Here is a 25,281-nt window from a genome sequence, read left to right as displayed (position 1 = left end):
TCTTTCAATTAATAACTTCTTTATTCTGGAAAAGCAAATGAAAGTCATATTCATATAAACACTGACATTACAAAGTACAGGGAAAAGGGGAAGGGAGAAGGAAACAAAAACCTCTACAAATCCTGCTAATACTGTCTCACCAAACAAGATCATACTGCTTTGTCCCATATTCAATTACTTATAATAATAAACCACAAATAAAATCTTCTCTGGAAGATACATTGCTCCTCTTTGAGACGGCAGGGAAAAGGGGCCGAAAGTAGGGGTAGGAGGCTTTATTCTTTTGGCAGGTCCTCTCAGTCATTATAGATATTGCTGCACTGTTAATAAAAAATATATGCTTCTCTGTAAAGCATTAAAAAAAAAATCCAAGGATGAGATGGCTGAGGTCTCAGCTCAAGTATCTCCAAATACATTGTTGTCCATTTCCTGACCTTTCCATGTGTTATTTCTTGGTCGTTTTCCGGATCAATGCCATTCTCTGAAAGGAGAGAGAAGTAAGCCATTACATGGGTGAGTCAGGAACTTTCTGGGATGTCCACGTGTGGCTAGCAGGCAGCAGGGTCTACATACAGGCTGGACTTCAGGAACCTACAGGCACAGGGCTGCTCAGCAGGATCCTTCTAACCTGAAGACTACAGAGCTCCAAAGATGCTTAGATAGGTCAGTGGATCTATTTCACTGAACGAAAGACCCAAACTGCTCTAGGCTAGCAGAATGGCAAAAAAAAGTTAAAAGCAGAAGGTGCCGGCCAGCTCTTGCCTTTTGGAGACTTATGAGAAAGGCATCAAAACGTGTTTTCTAGGCTTCCCACACACACCCTAATCTCTTCTCTGATGATGGAGAAAAAAGAAAAGGGGCCTTTGTGTCAAGCCTGGAGCTATTTCAAACTTGATGACTTGCAGTGAAGGAAACTGACACTAACGACTTCCACCACAACCCAGCAGGGAAACATTCAGATCATGGGCTTCACATTTTACTATTACTAGCCACAGCTGAATTACTGACTTGCTTGCTCTCTTTGACCAAGAGATTGTCCCGATATTATTTGTTGATAAATACATACATACGTATATACATAAATAGGGCCAAAAAGTAGATAATTTGGGAGCAGAGCCAAAATGACCATCTATCGACTGGAGGTACTCTCTTCTGAAGAACACTATGGTCCTTCGATTCAGGCTATTGACAACTTCCTTGCGGGGCTGGCTTCCTCTGTGAGCTCTGGAAACATAACTATTCCAGAGATCCCACGCAACAGAAAAACAAGGGACACTCAACCAAGACTGCCCAGTTAGTTGTGCCTGTCAAGCTAAGAATACGCTTACTCTTCAAAACAGAGTAGCCAGTTAAATTAAGACAGAAAGGATAACGGCCTTGACAAGGGAGGCCAACACTGCCATTAGACTGACCAATGACAGGAACAACTTGTTTCACAGCAGAAGCGGTGTGGAACTGACCTCTCAGTTCCACAGTAAGAGAGACAGAACAAAGGTTAAGCTAGGACAGAGGCCAGAATGCCTGGCAGAGCAGTCTGGGCTACATATTTCTGCTTTCCTTAACCTGCCCTCAGTCATAGGGCCATATGTGACGTTCAAATCAGCAACAATGAAGGAAGGCTTCATTAAGTTGATGGGCAGGAGCAAGCTCCATCCATAATATATTCCATCCATATTTGGAAAACCTAGATTCAATAGCTTTAAGTGATGCCCATCAGAGTTGAGAGAAAAAACTGAGACCCCCTGTGGGAACAGGGAAGTACCAAGGAAATATCTGATTGATCTCCTGTGGAGTCCCGCTGCCTCTGCCCTTTCAGACTTTAGTCCAGAGTACGGCATGCTGTGGGGAAAGTGATAATTGTAGTGATGGTAGCTATGAGTGCACTCCCCCTGAGACACAGCTCGAGGGATCAGCTGCCCTGGGGCTCCGTAGCTCCTCACCTGTTTGTGAGCTTCTGTGGTGCAAGCTTTTTTGTAGGGTCGGATTTCTTCAGAGCCAAATCCTGGGATCCACATGTTCCACTGGCGCTCTGCAAGGGACAGGCCAGCAGAGAGATGAGACAGGGAAGGCAGCATCAAGGTGCAGTGTGACCCTCAGACAAGGGTCTGGGGGACAAGTCTGAGCAATCAATTGTACTAAGTAACAGTAGTCCTGCAGGGGGACTTACTCCTATGCTCAAAGCTAAAAGGAGAGTAGGAACAGAAAGCCAATCCTAGTTCTGGAGTTAAGAGCCAAGTCCCAGCTCTGCTGCTTTGTTGTGGAGCTGTATGATGTTGAGTCTGTTTCTTCATCTTTTCCATGGTAGTAACAACAGTAACAACAACCTGACAGGGTGGCTGAAAGCATTCAATGACATAATGCCACCCCAGAGTCTGGGATAAAAATATAGTGCAGGGATCCAGAATGAGTCAACCCAAAATGTGCCTCTGGAAAGTAGATTGTTTTGAGCTAAAGGCAACATTAGCTGCAGGCTCAAGAGAAACTTCTGTCTACCTCCCTCACTTAACTACCTAGAAAAATTTGAATTAGAGGCCTTGCCCATAAGAAATTATGAGAGAGAACTTCTTTGGACCTATCTGCAGGACAGGGCAAACTTCTATTTACTAAAGGTCTGCTCTTCTTATTGTTCTGCAATGAGCTTTTGAAGCCCCCAGGGTACCTTACCTCGTCCCTAGCCCAGGATGTCTTACATACCCATTTTCCATTTCTGTCTCTGAACCTCTCATGCATGTGGGGAGCGGGGGGCGGGGGGCTTTGATTCTCTCATGTATGTGGGATTCCCATGTATATGTATGTCTTAAATTTGGTTATTTTCTCTTGCTAATCTTTCTCATGTCGATTTGATTATTAGACCAGCCAGAAGAACCCTGAGGGTAGAGGAAAGTCTCTATAGGTATGGGTATAAATATAGGTATGTCCATGCCACAGCTCCATGTCCTTGTGCCACTGGATATGATTATCCTGTAGGATTGTCACTAGAAGTTCCCACAGGGCAGAACTGTGTTTATTCTACTTTGTCAGTAACTGGCATAGCTGCATGGTCCCTTAAACCCACAAATAGGTGTACTGAACTTTAAGCATTCCCAATATAAAAAATACTGTACAGTTGACCCTTGAACAACGCGAGGGTTAGGGGCACGGACCCTCTACCCCACCCTCCTCACAGTTGAAAATTCATGTCTAATTTTTGACTCCCAAAAAACTTTACTAGTAGCCTACTGTTGACCAAAAGCCTTACTGATAACGTAAACAGTTGATTACATATTTTATACGTTGTATGTATTATATAGTATATCCTTACAATAAAGTAAGCTAGGGTAAAGAAAATGTTAAGAAAATCATAAGGAAGAAAAAATACATTTCCAATACTGTAAGTATTTATTGAAAAAAATCCACATATAAGTGGGCCTGTGCAGTTCAAATCTATATTGTTCAAGGGTCAACTGTACTTACATAAGATTATTTAGGGAATAAGTATCTATTCAAAAGGAATTACATGAGGACTTCTTCATCACACTTCTCTAGAGGATTGAAAACATTTGTTTTGCAAATTGTTATGTCCAGACAGGCAATTACTTAAATCAAATTGAATATTTGTGATTTCATAGCTATACTTTGTATCTAATGCACAGAAAATATTAAGCGAACCAGAGATTCATATTTGGTTTTAAGATAATTTTAAATACAGCTCTCTTCCAACATTTTTTTGAAAATAAAAATGTCTGAAGCCTTCTGCTAATATTTGTTGTCCATACTTGAAAGCGACACTTAAGATTATTTGGGGGAATTAAACTTTACAATCAACACACAGTGAATCAGAACATAGATATGCAAAGTCACTTTAAAAAAAGAGAGTAGCTACCAGGCATGAATGCTCACATGTATGGATGTATAGCAACATATTTAAATATGTATGCATTTACATTTTACTTAATATAACAGCAACATCTTTTAGTGAAGAAAATGTATAGTAAAATGCCTGCTACAAAGCAGTGTTGAGCAAAGTGGTCTATGCACATTATCTCATTTAACTTTCACATTTCTAAAGAAAGTCACTTGGAAGGGGAAGTTATTCAACTATGAAAATATAGATAACCGGGTCAGAAGCAAATACTGGCAGTAGCCACCCAGCTCAGCCAGAAGAGAGGTGTCAAGAGTTTATAGCCCCACTGGCAAAGTCTATCTGTCGAGAGGTGTAGGGTGTGTGTATAGCCGACCTAGATGGCCTGGTGCCAGTTAATATCAGGTTCCCTAATTCCCCATGCTCTGATCCCATGCTCTGTGAGCAATCTTCTGATTATGATTCAGCTTCCATTAGATCTGCTACAGAAGCTGTTCTGGTCATACAGACTTTTAAATATTTTAGTCTCTGTGATAATTAATTTTTTACCCAATAAAGAGTGACATTCCAATTTTATTTTCAATAATTAACATAGAAAATATTTTTAAAAATAGGATCGCTAAACTCTCAAATATCATCTGTTGTGGTTTTGTGCGTGGCAAAATATACATAAAATTTACCATTTTAAGTACTTTTAAGTGTACAGTTCAGTGGCATTAAGCACATTCACACTGCTGTGCAACCATTACCACTATTCATTTCTAAAACTTTTTTCATCATCCCAAACCAAAACTCTGTACATATTAAACAATAACTTCCCATTCCCCCCTCTCTCCAACCCCTGGTAATCATCATTCCACTTTCTGTTTCAATGGATTTATATTGTGGTCGTTTTAAAATATGTCTGCAAAATTTTTTCACAGTCATCTCATTAAGAGGTGAAGTCGATGTTCCCTCCCCTTGAACCTAGACACGCCTTTGTAATTGCCTCAGAGAACAGAATTTAAGAAGTGATGCTGTGTTACTTCGAAGATGGGTTAGAAAAGACCAAGTGGTTATGAGAACTCATTCTTGGAGCTTTTAGGAGCCATGTAAGAAATCCAGCTATCCTGGGACTGCATATGATGAGACCATGTAGCGAGATGACAGAGAAAGAGAGACAGAGAGAAATTTGCACAGTCCTAGCTTTTTGAGAGTTCCTAGTCCAGACATCAGACATGGACATGATGAAGCTCTGTTATGGGTTGAACTGCATCTCCCCCAAAGATATGCTGAAATCCTAATAGTAGACTCTTGAACAATGTGGGGGTTATGGACACCGACTCCAACATGGTCAAAATTCCTCTTATAGCTTAAGTCAGTATTCTGCATACATGATTCCCAACAATGGATAGAAAATACTGTTTTCAATTCACAGTTAGCTGAATCTGCAGTGTAAAATCTGCGGCCAAGTATATATTTATTGAAAAAAATCAGTATAAGTGGACCCATGCAATTCAAACTCATGTTGTAAAGATGAGATCATATAGGAGTATGGTGAGCCCTTAATCCAATATGGTAGGCATCCTATGAGAAGAGAAGAGACACGGAGAAACATACACACACACAAAAGAGAAGGCCATATGAAGACTTAGGTACAGACTGGAGTGACGCTGCTATAAGCCAGAGAATGCCAAGGACTGCTGGCCACCAAGGAATAGGCAAGGAAAGATCCTTCAACACAGGCATTGAAGAAAGTGTAGCCCTGCTGACACCTGGATTTTAGATTTTTGACCTCCAGAATTGTGAGAAAATAAATTTTGTTATTTTAAGCCACTTAGTTTGTGGTACTTTGTTATAGCAGCCTTAGAGACTAATATATCTTCCTTCAACACAATCTGAGCCTCAGATACCACCTGACTTTAATCACATGAGATCCCTAACAAAATTGCCTAGCTAAGCCCAGTCAACTCTCAGACTTATGAACAAAATAAACAACAACAAAAATCAGAGAGAGAGAGAGAGAATATAAATTTTTTATTTTTTACGCCTACAGCACCTGGTTTTCCTGGGCAGTCTCCTATCCAAGTACTAACCAGGCCTGACCTTGCTTAGCTTCTGAGGTCAGATGAGATCGGGCACGTTCAGGGTGGCATAAAAAATTTTTAAATAAAATGTAAAAAATAAAACAACAAAAGAAAAAAAAACAAATAAAAGAAACAACTGTTACTGTTTTAAGCTACTGTCTTGGGTGATTTGTTACACAATAATAGATAATCAAAACGTCTGTCCTCTGCTATCAATACAAGTGATATTAACCAGAAATGTCTTATTTACTCCATCTAGGGAAGAAAGTCTTTCAGTAATTAGTCATGGACTGATCTCCATTGAATCCCTTAACATCTATCTTCTGCCTCATTCACTTGGCCCCACTGTCTTTGTAGTTATAGATTGTTTGCTTTCTTTTTACCACATTGTAACCAGTGCAGAAGGGGGCTTATTCATTTCCAAGGGATTACACTAGATGTGTATCACCCAGAAAAACTCACACTCGAATTTTAGTGTCTATTAAATAGAAAAACAGAATACAAAATTAATTATAAATGTGATTATAATTTTTTGAGGGGGAAATGCATAAATAGGCTAAAAACTAGAAGGGAAACACTATTATTTGGATGGTGAAGAGATGATAGCTACATTTACTAAGCTCTTACTTTGTGCCAGGTCCTACGCTAGTCATTTTACAAACATAATCCATAATTCTCACAATTACCCTGTAAGGAGGATATTATGATTTTTACTTTACAAATGAGAAGCAGGAGCTAAGAGATATTAAGTAGGAAGGATAAGGATAAACTAGAGAGTGGTAAACCCAGTGCCTGGGCTCACTCCCCTTACCATAAATGGATTTCTCTTTTCTATTTAATGCTACTATTGAATGAATACATAAACTCAGAACCCAAAAAGTCTGATCCTGGCATGAAACTTCCTCTGACTACGCTTTCCCTGATGGGAGAAAATGGACCACGTACCTAGATGCAGCTGGACATCCTTCACCTCCAGGGTGCTGGACTTGCGATGCCGAGCAAGCTGGCAGGCTGCTGTCACCACACTCTCAATAAAATCATCAGCAATCTGCAGCAGCATCTGGGGAAGACAAAAGTGGGAGAGAGTAATCATGTCATTGTCAGGATAGGCTCCTGTTGCTGGGACAACTGTGTATCTGCCTGAACCACATACTTAGGCAGGCTTTCTATTAGATCGCCTGTAATCAGCATTGGGGCTAAGGTGAGGAGGAGTGAGGCAGGCAAGAGAAACACATAAACACATTAACCATGTAGAGTGTAACTCACACCTTTCTGAGGATGAGCTTTCTGCACTTTCTACCCAGCCCAACCCCTCACCCCCATTGTCTTCTGAAATAGGTGGGAAAACAAAAGTGAATCATAATTCCTCACTTACAGTCTCTTAAAGCATTTTAATTACCATTATCTCACCAAGTCCTTATGATAATCCTATGAAAAAAGTGGGGCATGGATTTTATTCTCATTCTATAGCAGAGGATGCTGAGACTCAAGAAGACTAACGTGCTCATAGCCATGTAACTACTAAGCAGTAGAACCAGGATTCAACCTCAAGGTTCTGAGTCCAAAACCTGGGTACTTTCTATTTTATTATAAATTGTTCCTGGACTATGTGGAGAGCAAAATCAGAATTCCAAAGCTAAGAATCTTCATTAAAAAATTGAAATTTTGATAAATTAATATATTCCCTATGGCTTCCTCTGCTGACCAAAAATTAAACTACAATCATTGATACAGACATTCTTTGTTCCGCTAGACCATTAATGCATTGTCATCTTTCCTAGGGAACCAAATGAATACCAGCTAAAGGAAAGATTTCTCATTAAACATGGCAGATCAACCCCCAAAATGACCTCCTTTCCTTCCTTAAACCCACCAAAATAATAGTATAGGAAAAAAAAAAAAGATATAAATCCACAGAGAAACAAAAGCAGGAGAAAAAAACCTTGATAGACAAGAGATTTCAATAAACTTTAAAGTAAATTTTTAAAGAGATAAATTTTAAAAAGGAGGAACTGAACTAGCAGACCATAAGACACAGCACAAGTGCCTGTTGAGGGGATACCAATGAGAACTGGTCCAGGATTTCGAGGTACCATTTATCACAGAAGACTGGGCTGAGGTATGGAACTAAAAACTGGGGAACTGATACATATCTATATAGAGAGTAGTCTATTGACCCCCACACTCCAAAAGCAGCCAAGTGACTTCTCCCCACGTCTGACCCAGAATACAGTAAGTTTATTCCCTATAGAAAATGAATGAGAGTGGCTCTGGATTAGAATACACCAGACACACCAGAGGTAGGGAAGCGACACAGCCCCCTTCTCTTGCCTTGATCCCAGAATGTTGGAAGCTAGGGATAAACCCTCCAGTTAGGAGACTGGAGGATTTTTCTCTGGAGATACTAAATGACTCCAGAGAAAAGACTTACAGATTCTGACATTTAGGGAATCCCCCAGTAAAAACATCGACTCGTGGACCTATTATTCTGAAATGAAGCCAGTGGTATGCTGGAGCCAGCAGGATGAGCTCATGAAAGCTAATTATATGCATTTCTTCCCAATTTTGCACTTGGTGACATGTTAATAGTTTAATATAGGGCATAGTGGGGATAGTTATACTACAGAAATCAGGATACACTGAAAATCAGGGTCTTCTCCACAGAGCTGGTTGTTAAACATTTACCAGTATATTATTGGACAAAGCTCATCAGTCGATAAGTTTTGCTTCAAATCAGCTTTTTAGTGGCTCATTCTTAAGAATGGATAGTTAGGATCAACAGACATTTGAAGAAAGTCTCTAACGCAAAAAAGAAAATATAACAAACAAACCAAAGAGAAAAAAAGGGACACAGAGGAAACAAAGACAATGCAAGGAAAAGAAAAAAAATGTAAAAAAAAAAAAAAAAAGTAATTAATATCCTCAGAAAGAAAGATAACATATTACAATCAAAAAATAAGAGTGGTTTAGGGAAATAAAAAAAGGACAAATTAGTCAACAAGAAGCTTGAGAAAATTAAAAATTTTATATTAAAAAAAGTTAAAAAGATTAGAAGATAAACTAAGGAAAACCTCAACCAGCAGAACTTAGAATTATAAAGAGATGAAAAATTGGAGAGAAAAAAAACCAAAAAAACCTAAGAGGATCAATGCAGCACATCCAATATTCCACCAATTGTCATCCCAGAAAGAATGAACAAAAAACTGAGAAGAAAGTATCAAAAAAACTAATATAAGAAAATAGAACTCGTCTATGGCCATGCCACCCTGAACAAGTCCGATTCCGTCTGATCTTGGAAGCTAAGCAGGGTCGGGCCTGGTTAGTACTTGGATGGGAGACCACCTAGGAAGATCAGGTGCTGTAGGCGTAAAAAATAAATTAATTAATTAAATAAAATAAAGAAAATAGAACCCTCATACACTGTTGGTGGGAATGGAAAAGGATACAGCGCTTTGTAAAAATAGGCAGTTCCTCAAAAGAACACACAGGTATCATATGACTCAGCAATTCTACTTCTAGGTACATAACCAAGAGAAATGAAAACATGTCCATGTAAAAACTTGTACATAAATTTTTAAAAAAGAAAAGAAGGAAAAGCAAACAAAAAAGTTGCACATGAATGTTCGTGGCAACATTATTCATAATAGCCAAAGAGTAGACACAACCCAAATATCCATCAACTAATGAGTGGATAAACAAAATGTAGTATAGCCACATAATGAAATATTATTCAGTCATAAAAAAGAATAAAGTATTGATACCTGCTAAAACATAAATGAACTCTTAAAATATTATGCCAAGTGAAAGAAGGCAGTCACAAAAGACCACATATTATGATTCCATTTATTTGAAATGTCCAGAATAGGCAAATCTATAAAAAATAGAAAATATATTAGTAGTTAGTTGCCTAGGGCTGTGGGGTCTGGGTTAAAATGTGGAGTGACTGCTAATGGGTATGGGTTTCTTTTAGGGATGATGAAAATGTTCTAAAATTGATTGTGTTGACAGCTGCACAACTCTGAATATACTAAAAACCACTGAACTGTTTCGAATGGGTGAATTTTATGGTATATGAATTATATCTCAATAAAGCTGCTGCCCCCCCGCCAAAACCACACATATACTAAAAAAAAGACCAAAAAAAAAAACCAAAAAAAAAAAACAATGATGATAATGTTTTTACAACCTGCATTTTCTTTCCTTATCATTACATATTACTCAGCAAAGGCAAAAACAGAAACAAAAACAAAAATGTACAAAATCATCCTAGACTGAGCCACACAAGTCTCTAGTATAAAAGAAGCCTCCAAGAACTTGGCACAACAAATGAAAAAAAGATACATACTAAAGCTCATATGAAAATTCATGAAAATGCAGGAAAAATATAAGACCCTAAAAGGATCAGGATCAGAATAGCATAAGAGTTCTTCACAGATTTTTAGATGACGATAGAGCAATTCTTTCACAATTGAAAGGAAAAAACGATTTCCAAAAGAGAATTCTAAACCCAACCAAACTAAAAATTACATGAGGTTAGCATGTAGATATTTTCAGACATTTACATCTATCTTTCGTAGAAAATAACAAAAAATGTGCTCTAACAAAAAAAGGAAATAAATAAGAAGAAGATATGTGATCTAGGAAACAAGAGATCCAAAGAGAAAAGGAAGACTCAGGAGGGGTTTGTGCAAGTGGCCTAAGATTAATCAGACCACGAAAAAATGGAGTTTTCTGTAACTGAAATCTTGGTGGAGAGGAAGATGATCCAAACCAATAAATTATTTTTCCATTTGGAAAACCATGTTGATAGGTGTATAACAGAGCTGAGAGTAGAAGCAAAATAAAAAAGGCATAAAGGAAACTAATAAAAATGAGTCAATTATCAACTTAAAGAAAATAAGTTATAGAAGAAAGGAAACGTAATCATAGACATGACCTGGCTCAGTGGTGAACAATATTTATATCATATAGTCAGAATAATGTAAATACCAATTTGAGTTAATAAAAAATTGTGACAAAACTATATTGGAAAAAGAACTATTGGAAAATAAAGAGTGTATAGCATGTATGTGACTGGTTTAACAAAATTCTCATCTGCCATAACAGGAAGTCAAAATTAATGAAACAAAGAATATCATTTTAAGAATATGGAGGAATATTCTAGAAACAATTTGTTGAAAGTGATTGCCTATGAGCAGCAGACTATGCCCTTCTGACAGGCAACACTAGCAGCATCTGTTAGGTATAAAGTGGTAGGCATTCTCCTAGGTAATTTGTGTAAGTTATTCCATGGAGCCTTCACAATAACCCTGTAGATAAATAATATCATACCCTACCAACATAGGAGGAAGCTGAATCTCTGAAAGCTTAAATGATTTGTCCACAGATACAAATCTGGTAAGTGGCAGAGCCAAGATTCAAATTCAGATACGTCTGCCTCTTAAGTCTGTGCTCTTAACCACTATTCTATACTGGCTCTCAGGGAAACAGTCTCTGGGGTACCCAACGCCACCTTACCTCCTCCACATCTTCATCCAATTGCTCATTAGGATCCACTTCTCTTACTAAGTCTTGCAATTTCTTCTTGGTCAATACCTGAAGTTAATTGAGAGAAGAGTTTTCAGCAAAGTATCAAGGAAACAAAAAAACACAAAACTCATTACTCTATGATGAAGAAAGGCTGTCAATTTGTTGGTTTTAGTTTCTACCTTCCAAAGAGTTAACAGTCCGGCCAACCTGGTGGACTTGCTACAAGACTACACTCTCAAGACAGAAGTAGCCTAGAGAAAGGTAGAAAGAGCAGCCATCTATCAGGCAGTTTATTTTAGCCTCTTCGTTTTCTCACTGTGACTCACTTTCTCTCTACATTAAATAATTTGCAATTTTCTGACCGTCGCAAATGGTACAGAGCCTTTGACATGCTCTTCTACCCTTCTTTCTACCTGCTCAGCTCAGAGTGCCTCCTTTCTAATGCTTTTCCTAGCCCACCCAGGTAAAAGCAATAGCTTCTTCCTTCTTCCACTTCTTCTGCTGTACCTTGTGTACCTTTCCATCATTGTCTATATGTATAAACTTGCTTGTTTCTGACTTAATAGGCTGGAAGCTCCCTGAGAGCAGAGAACATGTGTTCATCTTTCTATAACTAATATTTGTATATGCATGTACAATGATGATCTCCCTTTCATAAAGGAAAAGTCATGTCATATATATATGCCATTAGAAAATGATCAAAAGATATACACTAAAATGCTAACCACAGTTATCTTGGGGTGGTGGTAGAATTATTGGCTATCGATTTCTTTCAGTTTTTGTAACGTTTCTGGAATAAACATGTGGAACTTTGGAAATAAGGAAAATATCAAATAATCTTTAAAATAAATATTTGTTAATAATGTCTCAGATCTATCTATTCTTCTCCATTTCACCAATATCACTTAATTCAAGCCTTCGCCACATATCTTGATTTTTTGCAGAAGTCTTAGACTTGGTCTTCCTCTCAGTCTACTCCCTTTTGTACCTTTCTTGTCTCCTCACTGCCAAGTTAATCCTCCTAAGACATACTACTTTCATTATATTACTCTAACTCCTCTATTAAATATTTGAAAAAATTGTTTACTAACTAAAACTTCCAACGGAAATTGATTAGTATAAGTCCAGTATGTTCTGCTGTAATCCTGCCTATACAATTTTATCTCCTGCTTTTTTCCAATAAACTCTACATTCAACATAACCTGGTCTCCTGGCTTATCTGCCCAACCCTCCCCATTTACCTTTGCTAGTCCGTCCCCACATTCTCTTGAAATATTGTTTCCTCATCCTATTCTACCCAGCCTATGAGGCCCAAGTTGAGATTATATTTATTTCTTATTTCTTGTGGCTCTGGAGGACAGAATCAGGATGATGGGTAAAAAGAGGGGGGCAGATTTTAGAATCACTGCTGAAAATTAATAATGGTAGCATTTGGATAAACTAGAAAGAGAAAAGACTAGAGGCAAGAGTATTTTATTATAAGAATAATGAATAGTGAATCCATCATTTTGCTGTTTAACTATTTTATTTTATTGAACAATTATATAGCATATATAGATCTATATATAAATATATAAAAACCTGTCAGAGGCGAGGTGTTGTGTTAGTATGTGTATATGAATGTATGGTACATAAGCATATGAGCATACACACACACACATAAATACCACAGGTAAAATTTGATAAATACTGTACATGATAATTCAATGAAGAACTTTAGAAGTCCAAAGGAGAGAAGAGACCTTCTTTTTCAGCTGAGAGAAAGAGGCAGCATCTGAGATGAACATCTCTCAAAGCATTACTAGTTTAAATAACAGGTAAGAGGTGACTACGAAGACCAAAAAGAGGATGATACCTGATTGTTTTCGGGACTGAGACGCCCTCCTGACCCAGGAGTGCCTGGTATCTTTACCACGGTAGTGCTGTTGGCCATGGAGCCTTGTGGAGGGGTGCTGGCTGGTTCTGGTTTTATGGATGAGAAATTGGAGAGGTTGATTAGGGCTGAGGGGCCAAACTGGTTCATAATCTGCCGAGCTTTGGACTTCAGCTCATAGAGCTTATCAAGATCTTGTTTCTTTTTGGAGGTATGAGGACCAAGGCCAATCAACTGTGGAAGGAAAACATGAGAATTAGCTCCAGAGGCACCTGTAATAAACGATGAGTTTTGAAAGTAAAATTATATGAGGTCTGTCAGACTTTGAAGAGTCTTCATTTTATCAGGGATAGTGACCGTTTGATACCTGTACATTAAAAATGGAGGGAATGAAGAATATTCATTGCTCTCACCTGATATTTAGAAACCATTTCTTCTCCAAAAGCTAAATGAAATAGTCCACAAAATTGAAATAAGGAAAAAGTAAATGAAATGAGGAATCGTATACCAAAATAAACTAGAATGAGCAAGCCATTTTTGAAGACTTTGTAAAACAGAATACATGGTTAAATATACATGCATTATTTTTGAACAAATAATGTTAAATTCAAATAAATCGTGGCACAGTCACATACTTAAATCTCAACCACAAAACTTCAGAAAACAGATTAGTTCATTTTGGCATTTCGAAACATGCTTAAATCTATGTCAGGCTATGCCTAATAAACACAATTTCTAGCAATTGTTAAAAGTAAAATCTTTGTCATCAAGGGCAAATTTTCTCTGAGCGTTAGCAATCTTTAGGAACATGCAGAGTCCTTAGCCTGGAGCAGCTGAGACTCCTAAATTTTAGAGCCATGAGGTTGAATCTGTGGACATCAGCAGTGGTGCCGTCAAGATCAGAAGCACATTCACCAAGTTCCTCCCACAGTGACCTCAAAGAGCTTACTTACAGCTATCTGAGTGTCTAGATCTTTAATTACATCAGCAACGGCTGTGAGCCCGGTGAAATGAGAGGCAGCCATTTTCAAAAGCTACCTGTAAATGAACAACTGGCATCAAGCACCACCCTTGCCACAGGATAATGTCAGTTCCATGACCTGGCACATCTTCATCAACCAGGATCCAGGCAAATTGAATACAAAGAAACATATCTCCTTATCCCTCCTAGGAGATAAACTTTTAAAATTAATGATGATTTTAATAACAGACTCTCATCCTATAAAATGAATAACACACTTATTGTTAGGGATAAACTAGCAGCATATGCAACACTTTATTGGCCAAAGTTGTGAAATTTTAACTTGCAGGAATCATCGCAATGGTTTTCAGAACTTGCTAAAGCTTCGCAACCTGAATGAACATCTGCATCTGTTCTACTCTTGCCCCTATTGCTGAGTTCCTCCCCAACGCTGTCTAATATGGCATCTTCCTCTTGTTCACCTTTAATAAAAGTAACTAACGGCCATGGTTAAATGACCAAGAGAAATTTTTTGGCTAAGAGCCGGCTGAGGGGGACAGCAGAGGATGAGGATCACTTGTTTTTTTTAACCACATTTGGGCCGTGCCTCCTCCCTTGCCCACAAATGCTACCATTGGAAGAATCAGGATAGGAAAAGATTCTTAACATAGTAATACTGTAGTCTCCCCTTATCCAAGGTTTTGCTTCCTGTGGTTTCAGACAACCACAGTCCAAAAATATTATATGGAAAATTCCAGAAATAAGCAATTTGTGAGCTTTAAATTGCACACTCTTCTGAGTAGCATGATGAAATCTTGTGCTGCCTCGCTCACTTGTGCCTGGGTGGTGAGTCATGCCTTTGTCTAGCATATCCATACTGTATATGCTACCTGCCCGAGAGTCGCTTAGTAGCCATCTGGGTTATCAGATTGATTGTTATGGTATCACAGTGCTCATGTTCAAGTAGCTCTTCTAGTAGCCTAATGCTATGTTACAATGCTTATATCATTCACCTCACTTCATCTCATCACATAGGCATTGTATCATCTCCTCTCACAATATCACAAGAAAGGTAAGTACAGTACAATAAGATATTTTGCGAGACCAGTTGCATAACTTTTATTACAGGATATTGTTATAATTGTCCTATTTTATTGCTACTTATTGTTGTTAATCTCTTACTGTGCCTAACTTATAAATTAATTTTTATCATAGGTATGTACGTATAGGAAAAACATAGTATAAATAGGGTTTGGTAGTATCCGTGGTTTCAGACATCCACTGGAGGTCTTGGAATGTATCCACTGGGGATAAGGGGGGATGACTGTAGTTGTTCTAATGTTATAAAAGCAAACTATTTTTCCCAGAGCAAGTTCTATGAAAAAGCCTTTGATTATCAGTACGTTTACCACATCGAATATACTATACCTCTCAAATAACATTCCCACAACCTTCTAGGGCTTCTCAAATAGTACTGAATGTTGCTCAAGATAAATAGAGCAAAAAATAAATCTCTATTTTTTGGTAATAGAGATTTCTGTTTAATGGGAATTTCTATAAGACCTACAGACAAAAAATTAAGCCTATCTACACAGTAGCAAATATAAATAATCACATATCAGATGAGGAATGAACCTTAAGGAACAGCTCCAATGGCTATTAATAAAATAAGTTACTTTAATGAAATAAGTGAAACCTATATAATGTGAGAAAAATCAAAGTTTTTCCCTAAGGAACTAGACTGCAATTTATTATACTAATTGCTGAGAAGCAACAATGCTTCTGAATTTTCAATAATTCTGGATGAGTTACTTTTTCCATTAAAACAGAACAAGGCAGATGATAACCAGACATTCATTACCAGACTGATACTACTCTTAGTTTCCTAGATTGTTTTTTTATTTGGTTGGATTTAAAACATAACATATTTGGATGGGTGATGATTACATGGGTTTATACAACTGTCAAACTCATCACACTGAATATTTAAGACCTGTGAAATTTATTGTATGTAAATTATACCATAATTAGAGCAATAAATCCAATCCCTCCAAAATAGGTAAAGAATTGTATGCCTAAGTATTTATCCCCCCAAAATAAAAACTTAAGTTCCCACATGAACTTGTATACTAACGTTCATAGCATATATCAATCTGGAAAAGATAGATTATTGAATAAATGGTGGTGTATAATTGAGTATATCTGGAAAACATCTGGTTTCACATTAAAAATTTAAACATTTAAATATCTGATCGATCTGGAATGAGGGGGGTATATACATTCTTCCCTTTATACACTCCTCTATTCCAGATGGATCAAATATTTAAATTTTAAATATTAAATCACATACTTGGAAAAATATAGATTTTAAAAAAATATTCTGAAACCTAAACCTCACATTTTATACAAAAATTAACTCAAAATGGATCAAAGACTTAAATGTAAAATGTACAACTATAAAACTTTTCTAGCTAGGCAAAGACTTCTTAGATCTGACACCAAAAAATAAACAATAAAAGGAAAATTTGATAAATTGGCTTTTATCAAATTAAAAGTTTCCTGTGTGAAAGCCCACGTGGAAGGAATGAAAAGACAAGCTACAGACTAGAAAAAAATATTTTCAAACAGATTGTAAGCAAATAGTTTCAACAAAAGACTAGTATCTGGAATGTATAGAGAACTCTCAAAACTCAACAGTCTAAAAAAAAGTAACTTGATTAGAAAATGGACAAAAGATATGACCAGATATTTCACCAGAGGATATACAGATAACAAATAAGCACATGAAAAGATGTTCAACATCATTAGTCATTAAAGAAAAGCAAATTAAAATTATAATGAGATATAACTACATACCTATTAGATGGATAAAATAAAAAATAGTGACAACATCAAATGCTGGCAAGGATGCAGAGAAACTGGATCACTCATATGTAACTAATGTGAATGTAAATGGTATAGCCACTCTGTAAAATAGTTTGCAGTTTCTTAAACATCTAAGCATGTGTTGCCTCAGTGACATGAAGACTAAATGTAATATGGTATCCTAGAACACAAAAAGTATTTTAGGGGAAAGGAGGATCTGAATAAATTACAGACTTTTGTTAAATAATAATGTTTCAATATTGGTTCATTAATTGTATCAAGTGTACCATACTAATATAAGATGTTAATAATGGAGAAACTAGGTATAGGGTATATGAGAACTCTGTACTATCTTCATAATTTTTCTGTAAATCTAATTGGTCTAAGAAAAAGTTTGTTAAAAAAAAAAAGAAAAAATCTCTGATATATAAAACAACAGGGATGAATCCTAAAATATTTAAGTGAAGGAGAAAAACCCAGTCTCAAAAGAATACATACTGTATGATTCCATTTATATGAAATTCTATTGCTAGTAAAACTAATCTCTACTGATAGACGGACAGAGACTGACTGCACAGGGGCATGAAGGATGTTTCTAAGGTGATATAAACATTCTATATCTTGAGTGGGGTGATGCTTACATAGCTGCATATAGTTATCAAAACTCACAGAACTACACACTTATAATGTATACATTTTATTGTGTGCAAATTATACCTCAATAAAGTTCATTTGGAAAAAGAAAACTAAACATGCAACTACCATATGACCCACTCAGATGTCTTTCAACAGGTAAATGGTTAGACAAACTGTGGTACATCCACACCATGGAAAATTACTTAGCAATGAAAAGAAATGAACTATTGATATATACAACTTGAATGAACCTCCAGAGAATTATATGGAGCAAAAGCTAATCCAAGAAGAGTACATATTGTATAATTCCATTTATATATAACATCTTTAAAATGACAAAATTTTGGAAACAGGGGGCAGATTAGTGAGGTTGCCAAGGTGTGGATGAGAGGGAGGTGGGTATGGTTATCAGGGCAATGTCAGAGATCCTATGGTAATGGAATTGTTCAGTATTTTGACTGTAGTGATGGATAAACGAACCTATAAAAGTGATTAAATTGTATAAGACAATATACATACACACACAAAAGAATATAAGTAAAACTGGGGAAATCTGAATAAGATTGGTGGGCTGAATCAATGTCAATATCCTAGTTGTCATTTTACACAATAGTTTTGCAAAATGTTACCACTGAGGAAAATTGGGCAAAGTGTACAAGGGATTTCTCTGTATTATTTCTTGTAACTGCATATAAATCTACAATTATCTCAATTTTTAAAAATTGGGGAAAAAAATTCTCAAGAGTAACTGGAGCCCTTCTTAAAATGACCCAAAACTCAGGAGCCATAAAAGAAAAGAATGACATGTCCAACTGCATAAAAATAAAAATGTCTACACTGCAACAAACATAATAAAGGGCAAAAGACAAACTAGCAAAACGTATGCAATGCATAGCAGAAAAAAGACTAATTTCTTTTCTCTATAAAAAATTCCTACAAATCAATAAACATCCAACCACCCAAAAGAAAAATTGCAAAAAATATGGTAGTGTAAGAAAAAGAAATTCAAATAGCTCTTAAAATAATGAAATGATCCTTATTCTCATTCACAATAAAAATGCAAACTAAAACTACAAGCTATCTCTTATTCCTCATTTGGAAACAATGAAAAAGTTTTATATATACTGTGTTTGAATATATTATGGAGTCATTTCATGTGTTGTTGGGATGAAAAGAATATAAATCAGCTAGAGGTCGCTACAAAGGGCTACTTGGCAGTATCTACCCAAATTATAAAAGTATGTATTGTTTTGATCCAATAGTTTCATTTTTAGCAATCTATATTCTAGTTGAACTTGTATGTGATAGAACACTACACATACAAGGAGTTTCGACCTAAATGTCCATCAAAAGTGATACTGTTAAACAAATTAGGGTATAACTATATAATGGAGTACATTGCAAAAGAATGAGACTAATGAAAATATTATGCTGAAAGAAACCAGTCACAAAAGACACATATTACATGATTCCATTTATATGAAATGTCCGGAACGGACAAATATATAAAGACAGAAAGTAGATGAGTGGTCAGTCACCTAGGACTGGGAGGTGGGGGAAGAGCAATAGGGACTGACTAATAGTATGGGTTTGTTTTTAGGAAGGAAAAAATAATCTAAAATTAGATTGTGGTAATAGTTGCACAACCCGGAATACACTAAAAAACACTGAATTATACACTTTAAATTGGTGAATTGCATGATACGTCAAGGATATCTCAATAAAGCTGTTCAAAAAAAAAAAAAAAGAGAGGAAGCTCATGAAATGATCTCCAAGATACATTATTTAGTGAAAATGTAAGGTACAGATTAGTGAGAATAATGTGCTATCATTCATTAAAACACACACACAATTATAAATGTATAAATTATTCCTGGAAATATATATAAGAAACTGATAACAGTGGTTGCCTTGGGGAGTGGTAGTATCTGGGTGACCTACGGGACCAAGGTGGGAGAAGACTTACTTTTCATCGTATACCCCGAAGTTTATACTTACTTTTTATTGTATATCCCAAATTCTATACTCTGTGCATATATTACCTATGAAAAAAATTTAAAAACTATTATTTGGTTTATTTCCTCTGAAGAAACAGGTAATACTGATCTGTTTTTAAAATAAAACAAAAAAATATAGCATTAACAACAAAAATGAACCTCTCACACCTTACACAAAAATAAACTCAAAACTCATCAGATTTAAATGTAAAAATGTAAAAGTATAAAACTTTTAGGAGAAAATCTTCACAACTTTGGGTCAGGCAAAGTTCATAGATACAACACCAAAAGCACAATCCACAAAATAAATTGATAAAGTGGACTTAAACCAAAATGTAAAACTTCAGCTCTGCAAAAGAAAATGAAAAGATAAGTCACAGACTAAAAAAACGTTTACAAATCACGTATCTGACAAAGAACTTTTATCCAGGACATATAAAGAACTCTTAAAATTCAACAATAAGAAAAACAACCCAATGAAAAATAAACAAAAGATCTGAAGAAATTCTTCACCAAATACAGATGGCAAATAAACACATGAAACAATGCTAAATATATCATTAGTCATTCAGGAAATGCAAATTAAAACCACAATGAGATACCACTAAATTCCTATTAGAATAGCCAAAATTTTTAAAAATAAACAAGTGTTGGAGAGGATATGGAGCAAATGAAACCCTCATACATATTTCTGGTGTGAATGTAAAATATGCAGTCTCTTCAGAAAAGTTTGGCAATTTTTTACAACATTAAATATACACTTATCATATAATCCAGCTATCTCACTCCTAGGTATTTATCCTAGAGAAATGAAATGAAATGAAAACTAGAGACATGAGAACTTATATTCACACAAAACTTGGTATGTGAATTTTATAGCAATATTACTCATAATTGCCCCAAACTGGAAACCATTTAGATGTCCTTCAAATGGTGAATAGATAAGAAAATTATGGGTTTATCTACAAAATGGAAATACAACAAAAAGGGACTGCTGAAACATGCAACATGGACAATCTCAAATGAGTTATGCTAAGTGAAAGATGCAAGACTCAAAAGACTACTTAATGTGTGATTCCATTAACATGACACTCTGGAAAAGGCAAAGCTATATGGATGGAGAACAGATCAGTTGTTGCCAGAGGGTTGGGGTGGGGGAGGGTCTGACTACAAAGGGGTGGCATGAGGGAAAATCTGGGGGGCACGGAACTGTTAGGTAACCTGTTATGGTTGCTTACATGACAGTAAGTGCTTGTTACAACTCACAGAACCATACCCCCTAAAAGAATTTTATGGTATGTAAATTTAAAAAACAAAACTTACAACCTGATCAGAATACAGGTTGTGACTCCCCATCCAAATTACCTGTTTACTAAAAAGTTTTATCAAGCCCAACTGTGGATGATGCTGACCAAGCAGGGTAGAATGAAGTGACTGTATGTAAATAACTCAAATTCCATTATGTAAAATGCCATGGGTGCCTTTTAGCTACTCAAATTTCTAACTCTCACTTCCTTAGAATGCCAAGAAATAGGGATGTACTGCTGTGTAAAAACAGAGGTATTAACTGTGGAACAGTTTGAAAGAATAATTATAATAGTAAATCCTGACTAGTACCTATGTGGAAATCATGAGCTATGGAATTCACTAAGTCCAGAAAGGCCATGCCCCCAGTGATCTACAGTTGAAAAATGTTTAATAATTCTATCAAAATAAGATTGTATCGTCAGGAGTTCAATTAAATAGCCAAGTCTATCCTCCCTCCTCCAACCATCTCATTCAAACTGTGGTTGGATAGGTTGAGGATGACAAGCCCTGCTTTTCCTTTTAACAACTTTGTACCTCAAACAGATATCCAGTTGCAACCCTAACACTGTATTAAAAGGATCTCATTTTTCAAAAGGGTAGGAGAACCAGTGGTGAACTTGCAGTAGTTACAAGACCTGGCCTTCTCTGGGCATGTTTCATTAACATTTTTTAAGTGAAGAAAATAGGGGAATAGAAGACCAGATTGTCTTTAACGCCTTTTACTTCTGAAATGTTTAGGAATGTATTATTTAAGCAAAATACTGGAGAGAAGGGGACTACCAACCTGATGGTATAAAAGCCCTATCACTGCGCTGCATGACTTAACTTAATGAATGGATTTTATCCCTGGTTGTTTCTCTCCTCCCTGGTTCTAGCTGTAACTAAATGAGCTCATATTTCTCAGCCTAAATAAACCAAAAAGAATCAATTAATTGCAATCTGTGAGAGCTGAGAGCAGGAGAAACTGAGATTTTCTCCACTAGTTTTTGAACTAATTTGGACTAGGTTTGACTTAACACAAAGGTAGTACAGTGGTCAAGGGCATGGACGCTAGTAACAGTGTCCGGGTTCAAGTACCAACTCTGCCACTTATTAACTTTATATCTTTGAGCAAGTTACCCAACCTCTTTATGCCTCAATGTCCTCATCTGTAAAACAGAGTTAATCATAAAGTATACCTCATGAGAGTGCTGTGGCAAGTCACTAAGTTTATGTATCTAAAGCACTTGAAGAGAATGTGGTATATAGTAAGCACAGAGAACACATTCTAAACATGTTTGCTAACATTATATACACACACACACACACACATACATACATATATATATATATATATACACGCTCTCCTCTTTTAAATCTGTTATAAAAATCAGTGTGTTAAAACTAAAAGGTTTCATCCATCCTACTATGTGTTGGTGGCATCCTATAACCATTCTTATGACTACGGATATTAAAAAAAAAAGAAGTGGATTGGAAAAAAAAAAAGGTACTGGCAAATTGTCAGGAGATTGATAAGAGGTACTGTGACTCAGGAAAGACCCAAGACAGGAAGGCTGTATGCCACCTAACTTCTGCCACTGAGTTATGTGATCTCCCTTTGACCAGAGTTTCCACAGTGGGACCAGACAAGTTCTAAAGTCCCTTTCATCTTTAAAAATTAGTGTAAGATTTTAAATTAAGCCCATATGTACAAATTTCAAAGTTTGTCTTCTGCCTCCAACACACCTGTTTCACAGTGCAGACTGCATGCATTGCGGATGTATTGCCTCCAAAGTATTTTGGGGCTTTCCACAAAGACCTCGGGTCAAAAATAATATGTTCTATATTCATATCTGCTCTAACACAATGATTTTCTGATCAGGTACTTTGAAATCCTATTATAATAACTCAGTCAATGCTAAGACCACCAATGAGTGAAATAAGTACATTTTGTAATGTGGATAAGGACATTTACTCAGTAATAAATTATCATTAATTAAATCAAGTACTTTGGTATGGTGGCATGGGCACACTTCACCTCATAATTTGGTGTACGTTTTGATCACCTATGTAACAGTATAGATACCTGCAAATAGTATAGGCAAATCCATTGAGAAAAAATAGGAGTTTCAACTAAGTTAACTCAATTTCCCCAATCACCTAGTTTATTAATTTAAAGTTAATCCAATTTAAGCCCTTCAAATTGGTCTTTCTTGGCCTCCTAAATTTAAGATTAAATATATCTTACTTTATTGTGAGGAAAAGTTCTATTCAGGTCCTATTTTTCTTTCCTGAATATCTATGCTTCTTTAAAATCACAGGAATTTAGTTCTCCTTGACACCATACTATATAAGTACCCTAATAAGTTACAATACTTGACATTAAGTCTTGAGAAGGTGCTTTCATTCAATGATATGCTTTATATAACTATTACTTCTATTTTGCTGATGGACAAACTAAGACATGGAGAGGAATTCACTTAGAAAAGTAGAAAAAGGTTTTAGTCAAACACATAACTGAGTTTGACTGGGGATGGGCCACTTAGTACCATGTGATTTCAGGAAAGGTACTTAACCCCTGAATCAATCTCTTTACCTGTACAATGAGACTAACAATATCTAACTTGTGGAGCTGTGATAATTAAATGATATAATACTTGAAAGTGCTTATGATGGTGCTTGGTTAGCCTGAGTAGGTTTCAGTAAAAGGTATTACTGAAGGGAAGTGACTGTTCTAAGTCTCCCTGCCAACCTTATCTAAAAGCAGCCATCTCCAGTAAATGCTTATGTTAAAAAGGCAGGATACAGCTTACTTACCTGCAACTTTCTAAATGGCTTACTATATTTTTGGGGGGAGGGATAGGCTTTATTTAAAGGTTTCCTAACTAGTAGTGACAGTCACTGTATCAATGTCAATACAGTAACGAGACTCAAAATAAAGTAATAGAATCTGTAAAAATTTCCCTCTTGAGTGTGAAGTGAGAGCAAAAATTCTAGAAGCATGTTTTCAAGGGGTATTAACCAAGCATTATCTCCTATTTCCTATGTATAGGAGGGTACTGTATCAAAATCATGATATAATCAATCACTGTAATCTTAAGCCCTCTTTGGACCTTAGCCTCTTTACATGTAAAATAGGAATTTAAAAAAGAATATCTTTTTTCCGGCCCTTCCATCTCTCACAGTCTTTTATTTGAGATGCACGGATCTGTGCTCCATCAGGGTTGAGTGGAATGGGATTTAAAGCACTTGTCAAGTATACACTGAGTTCGAACTGCTTCAACTTCACATCCGAACTTCACAAGAATGAAGCAGAAAATGAAGGTGACTGCATGTGGACTTCCTAGATGAAGTATCTGACACAAGAAAAGCCTGCCATAAGCCAAACAGGCAGCGCGAAGGAGGAGTTGTCTTTCCCCGAATACATCCTTTAGCACTCTGGGTTCAGAGAACATGAGGAAAATGGATCACTATATCTTTTCCAAACTCTCTCTTTTTCTCTTAGAGGCTGATCTCACAGCCACGGTCCCTTATACTCTCCGCTTTTAGGAGTTCGGGTCCTCACAGCCCAGGTCCCTCAGGTACTTGAGTCTCCAAGCCCCGATCCTGTCCTCACAGGAGCCCGTTTTCACTGCCCGCTCCTGTTTCTCCCAAACCCAAATGTTCTCTTACTGCTTCTGCTCAAGGATCTAAGTTTTCGCTGCTGTTTCTGAATCCTTAGGAGCCCGTGTCTTCACTGTCCCGCTTCTGCCTCTTAGGCGCCCAAGTCCTTACAGCTCCGCTTTTACCTCTCAGGACCCCGTGTCTTCACGCCCCGTTCCGTTCCGACCCTCTCCTCTTAGGAGCGCGGGTCCCCACAATCCGGTCTACTCTTAGACTGCTTTTCCTCAAGTGACGGAGAACTCAGCCGTTCCCGTTCCTTAAGTCCCCGTCTGCAGCCCGGGTCCCCACAGCCGCGTCTTCTCCGAGCCCCGATCCCCTCAGTCCCGTCCCAAGAGCCTGATTCCTCAAAGCCCGGTCTCCTCCACAACCTGGCTCTTCAAACACTGACCCACTGTGGGTCTGGGTCCTGACTCCCTCCTCCCGCTCTTCTTCCTCAACTGCCAGGGCCCAAGACTCACAGGCAGCAGCGTCTATCTCCCCATGATATGCGGAGACTGCCCCAGTGAAGCGATCGTCTCAGCAGCCGGTCCGACTGCTCGGCCCTCCCCGAGTACTTCCGGCAC

General features: G+C 37.0%; 1 protein-coding gene and 1 pseudogene across 3 annotated transcripts; one reads left to right on the top strand and one right to left on the bottom strand.

The window, feature by feature from the left end:
• On the bottom strand, window positions 1–25,281 carry TAF12 (TATA-box binding protein associated factor 12). Of its 3 annotated transcripts, XM_015599032.2 has the most exons (8): window positions 25,177–25,281; window positions 19,770–19,813; window positions 14,263–14,347; window positions 13,292–13,543; window positions 11,425–11,502; window positions 6,853–6,967; window positions 1,941–2,029; window positions 1–481 (listed from the first exon to the last, which is right to left on the bottom strand). In XM_015599032.2, exons 3-8 carry the CDS (start codon window positions 14,332–14,334, stop codon window positions 446–448), a joined length of 642 nt encoding a protein of 213 aa, XP_015454518.1. In that variant the 5' UTR covers window positions 14,335–14,347; window positions 19,770–19,813; window positions 25,177–25,281; the 3' UTR covers window positions 1–445. The 3 variants fall into 3 exon arrangements, with proteins under 3 accessions (XP_015454518.1, XP_006924397.1, XP_006924398.1); XM_006924335.3 differs by lacking the exon at window positions 14,263–14,347; XM_006924336.3 differs by lacking the exons at window positions 14,263–14,347; window positions 19,770–19,813.
• LOC112473082 lies at window positions 9,156–9,274 on the top strand (annotated as a pseudogene).

Source organism: Pteropus alecto, unplaced genomic scaffold (assembly GCF_000325575.1).
Source record: "Pteropus alecto unplaced genomic scaffold, ASM32557v1 scaffold39, whole genome shotgun sequence".
In the NCBI taxonomy this organism is placed as follows: domain Eukaryota; kingdom Metazoa; phylum Chordata; class Mammalia; order Chiroptera; family Pteropodidae; genus Pteropus; species Pteropus alecto.
The sequence above is the reverse complement of the archived record's forward strand: the minus strand, read 5'-3'. Positions and strand labels throughout refer to the sequence as shown.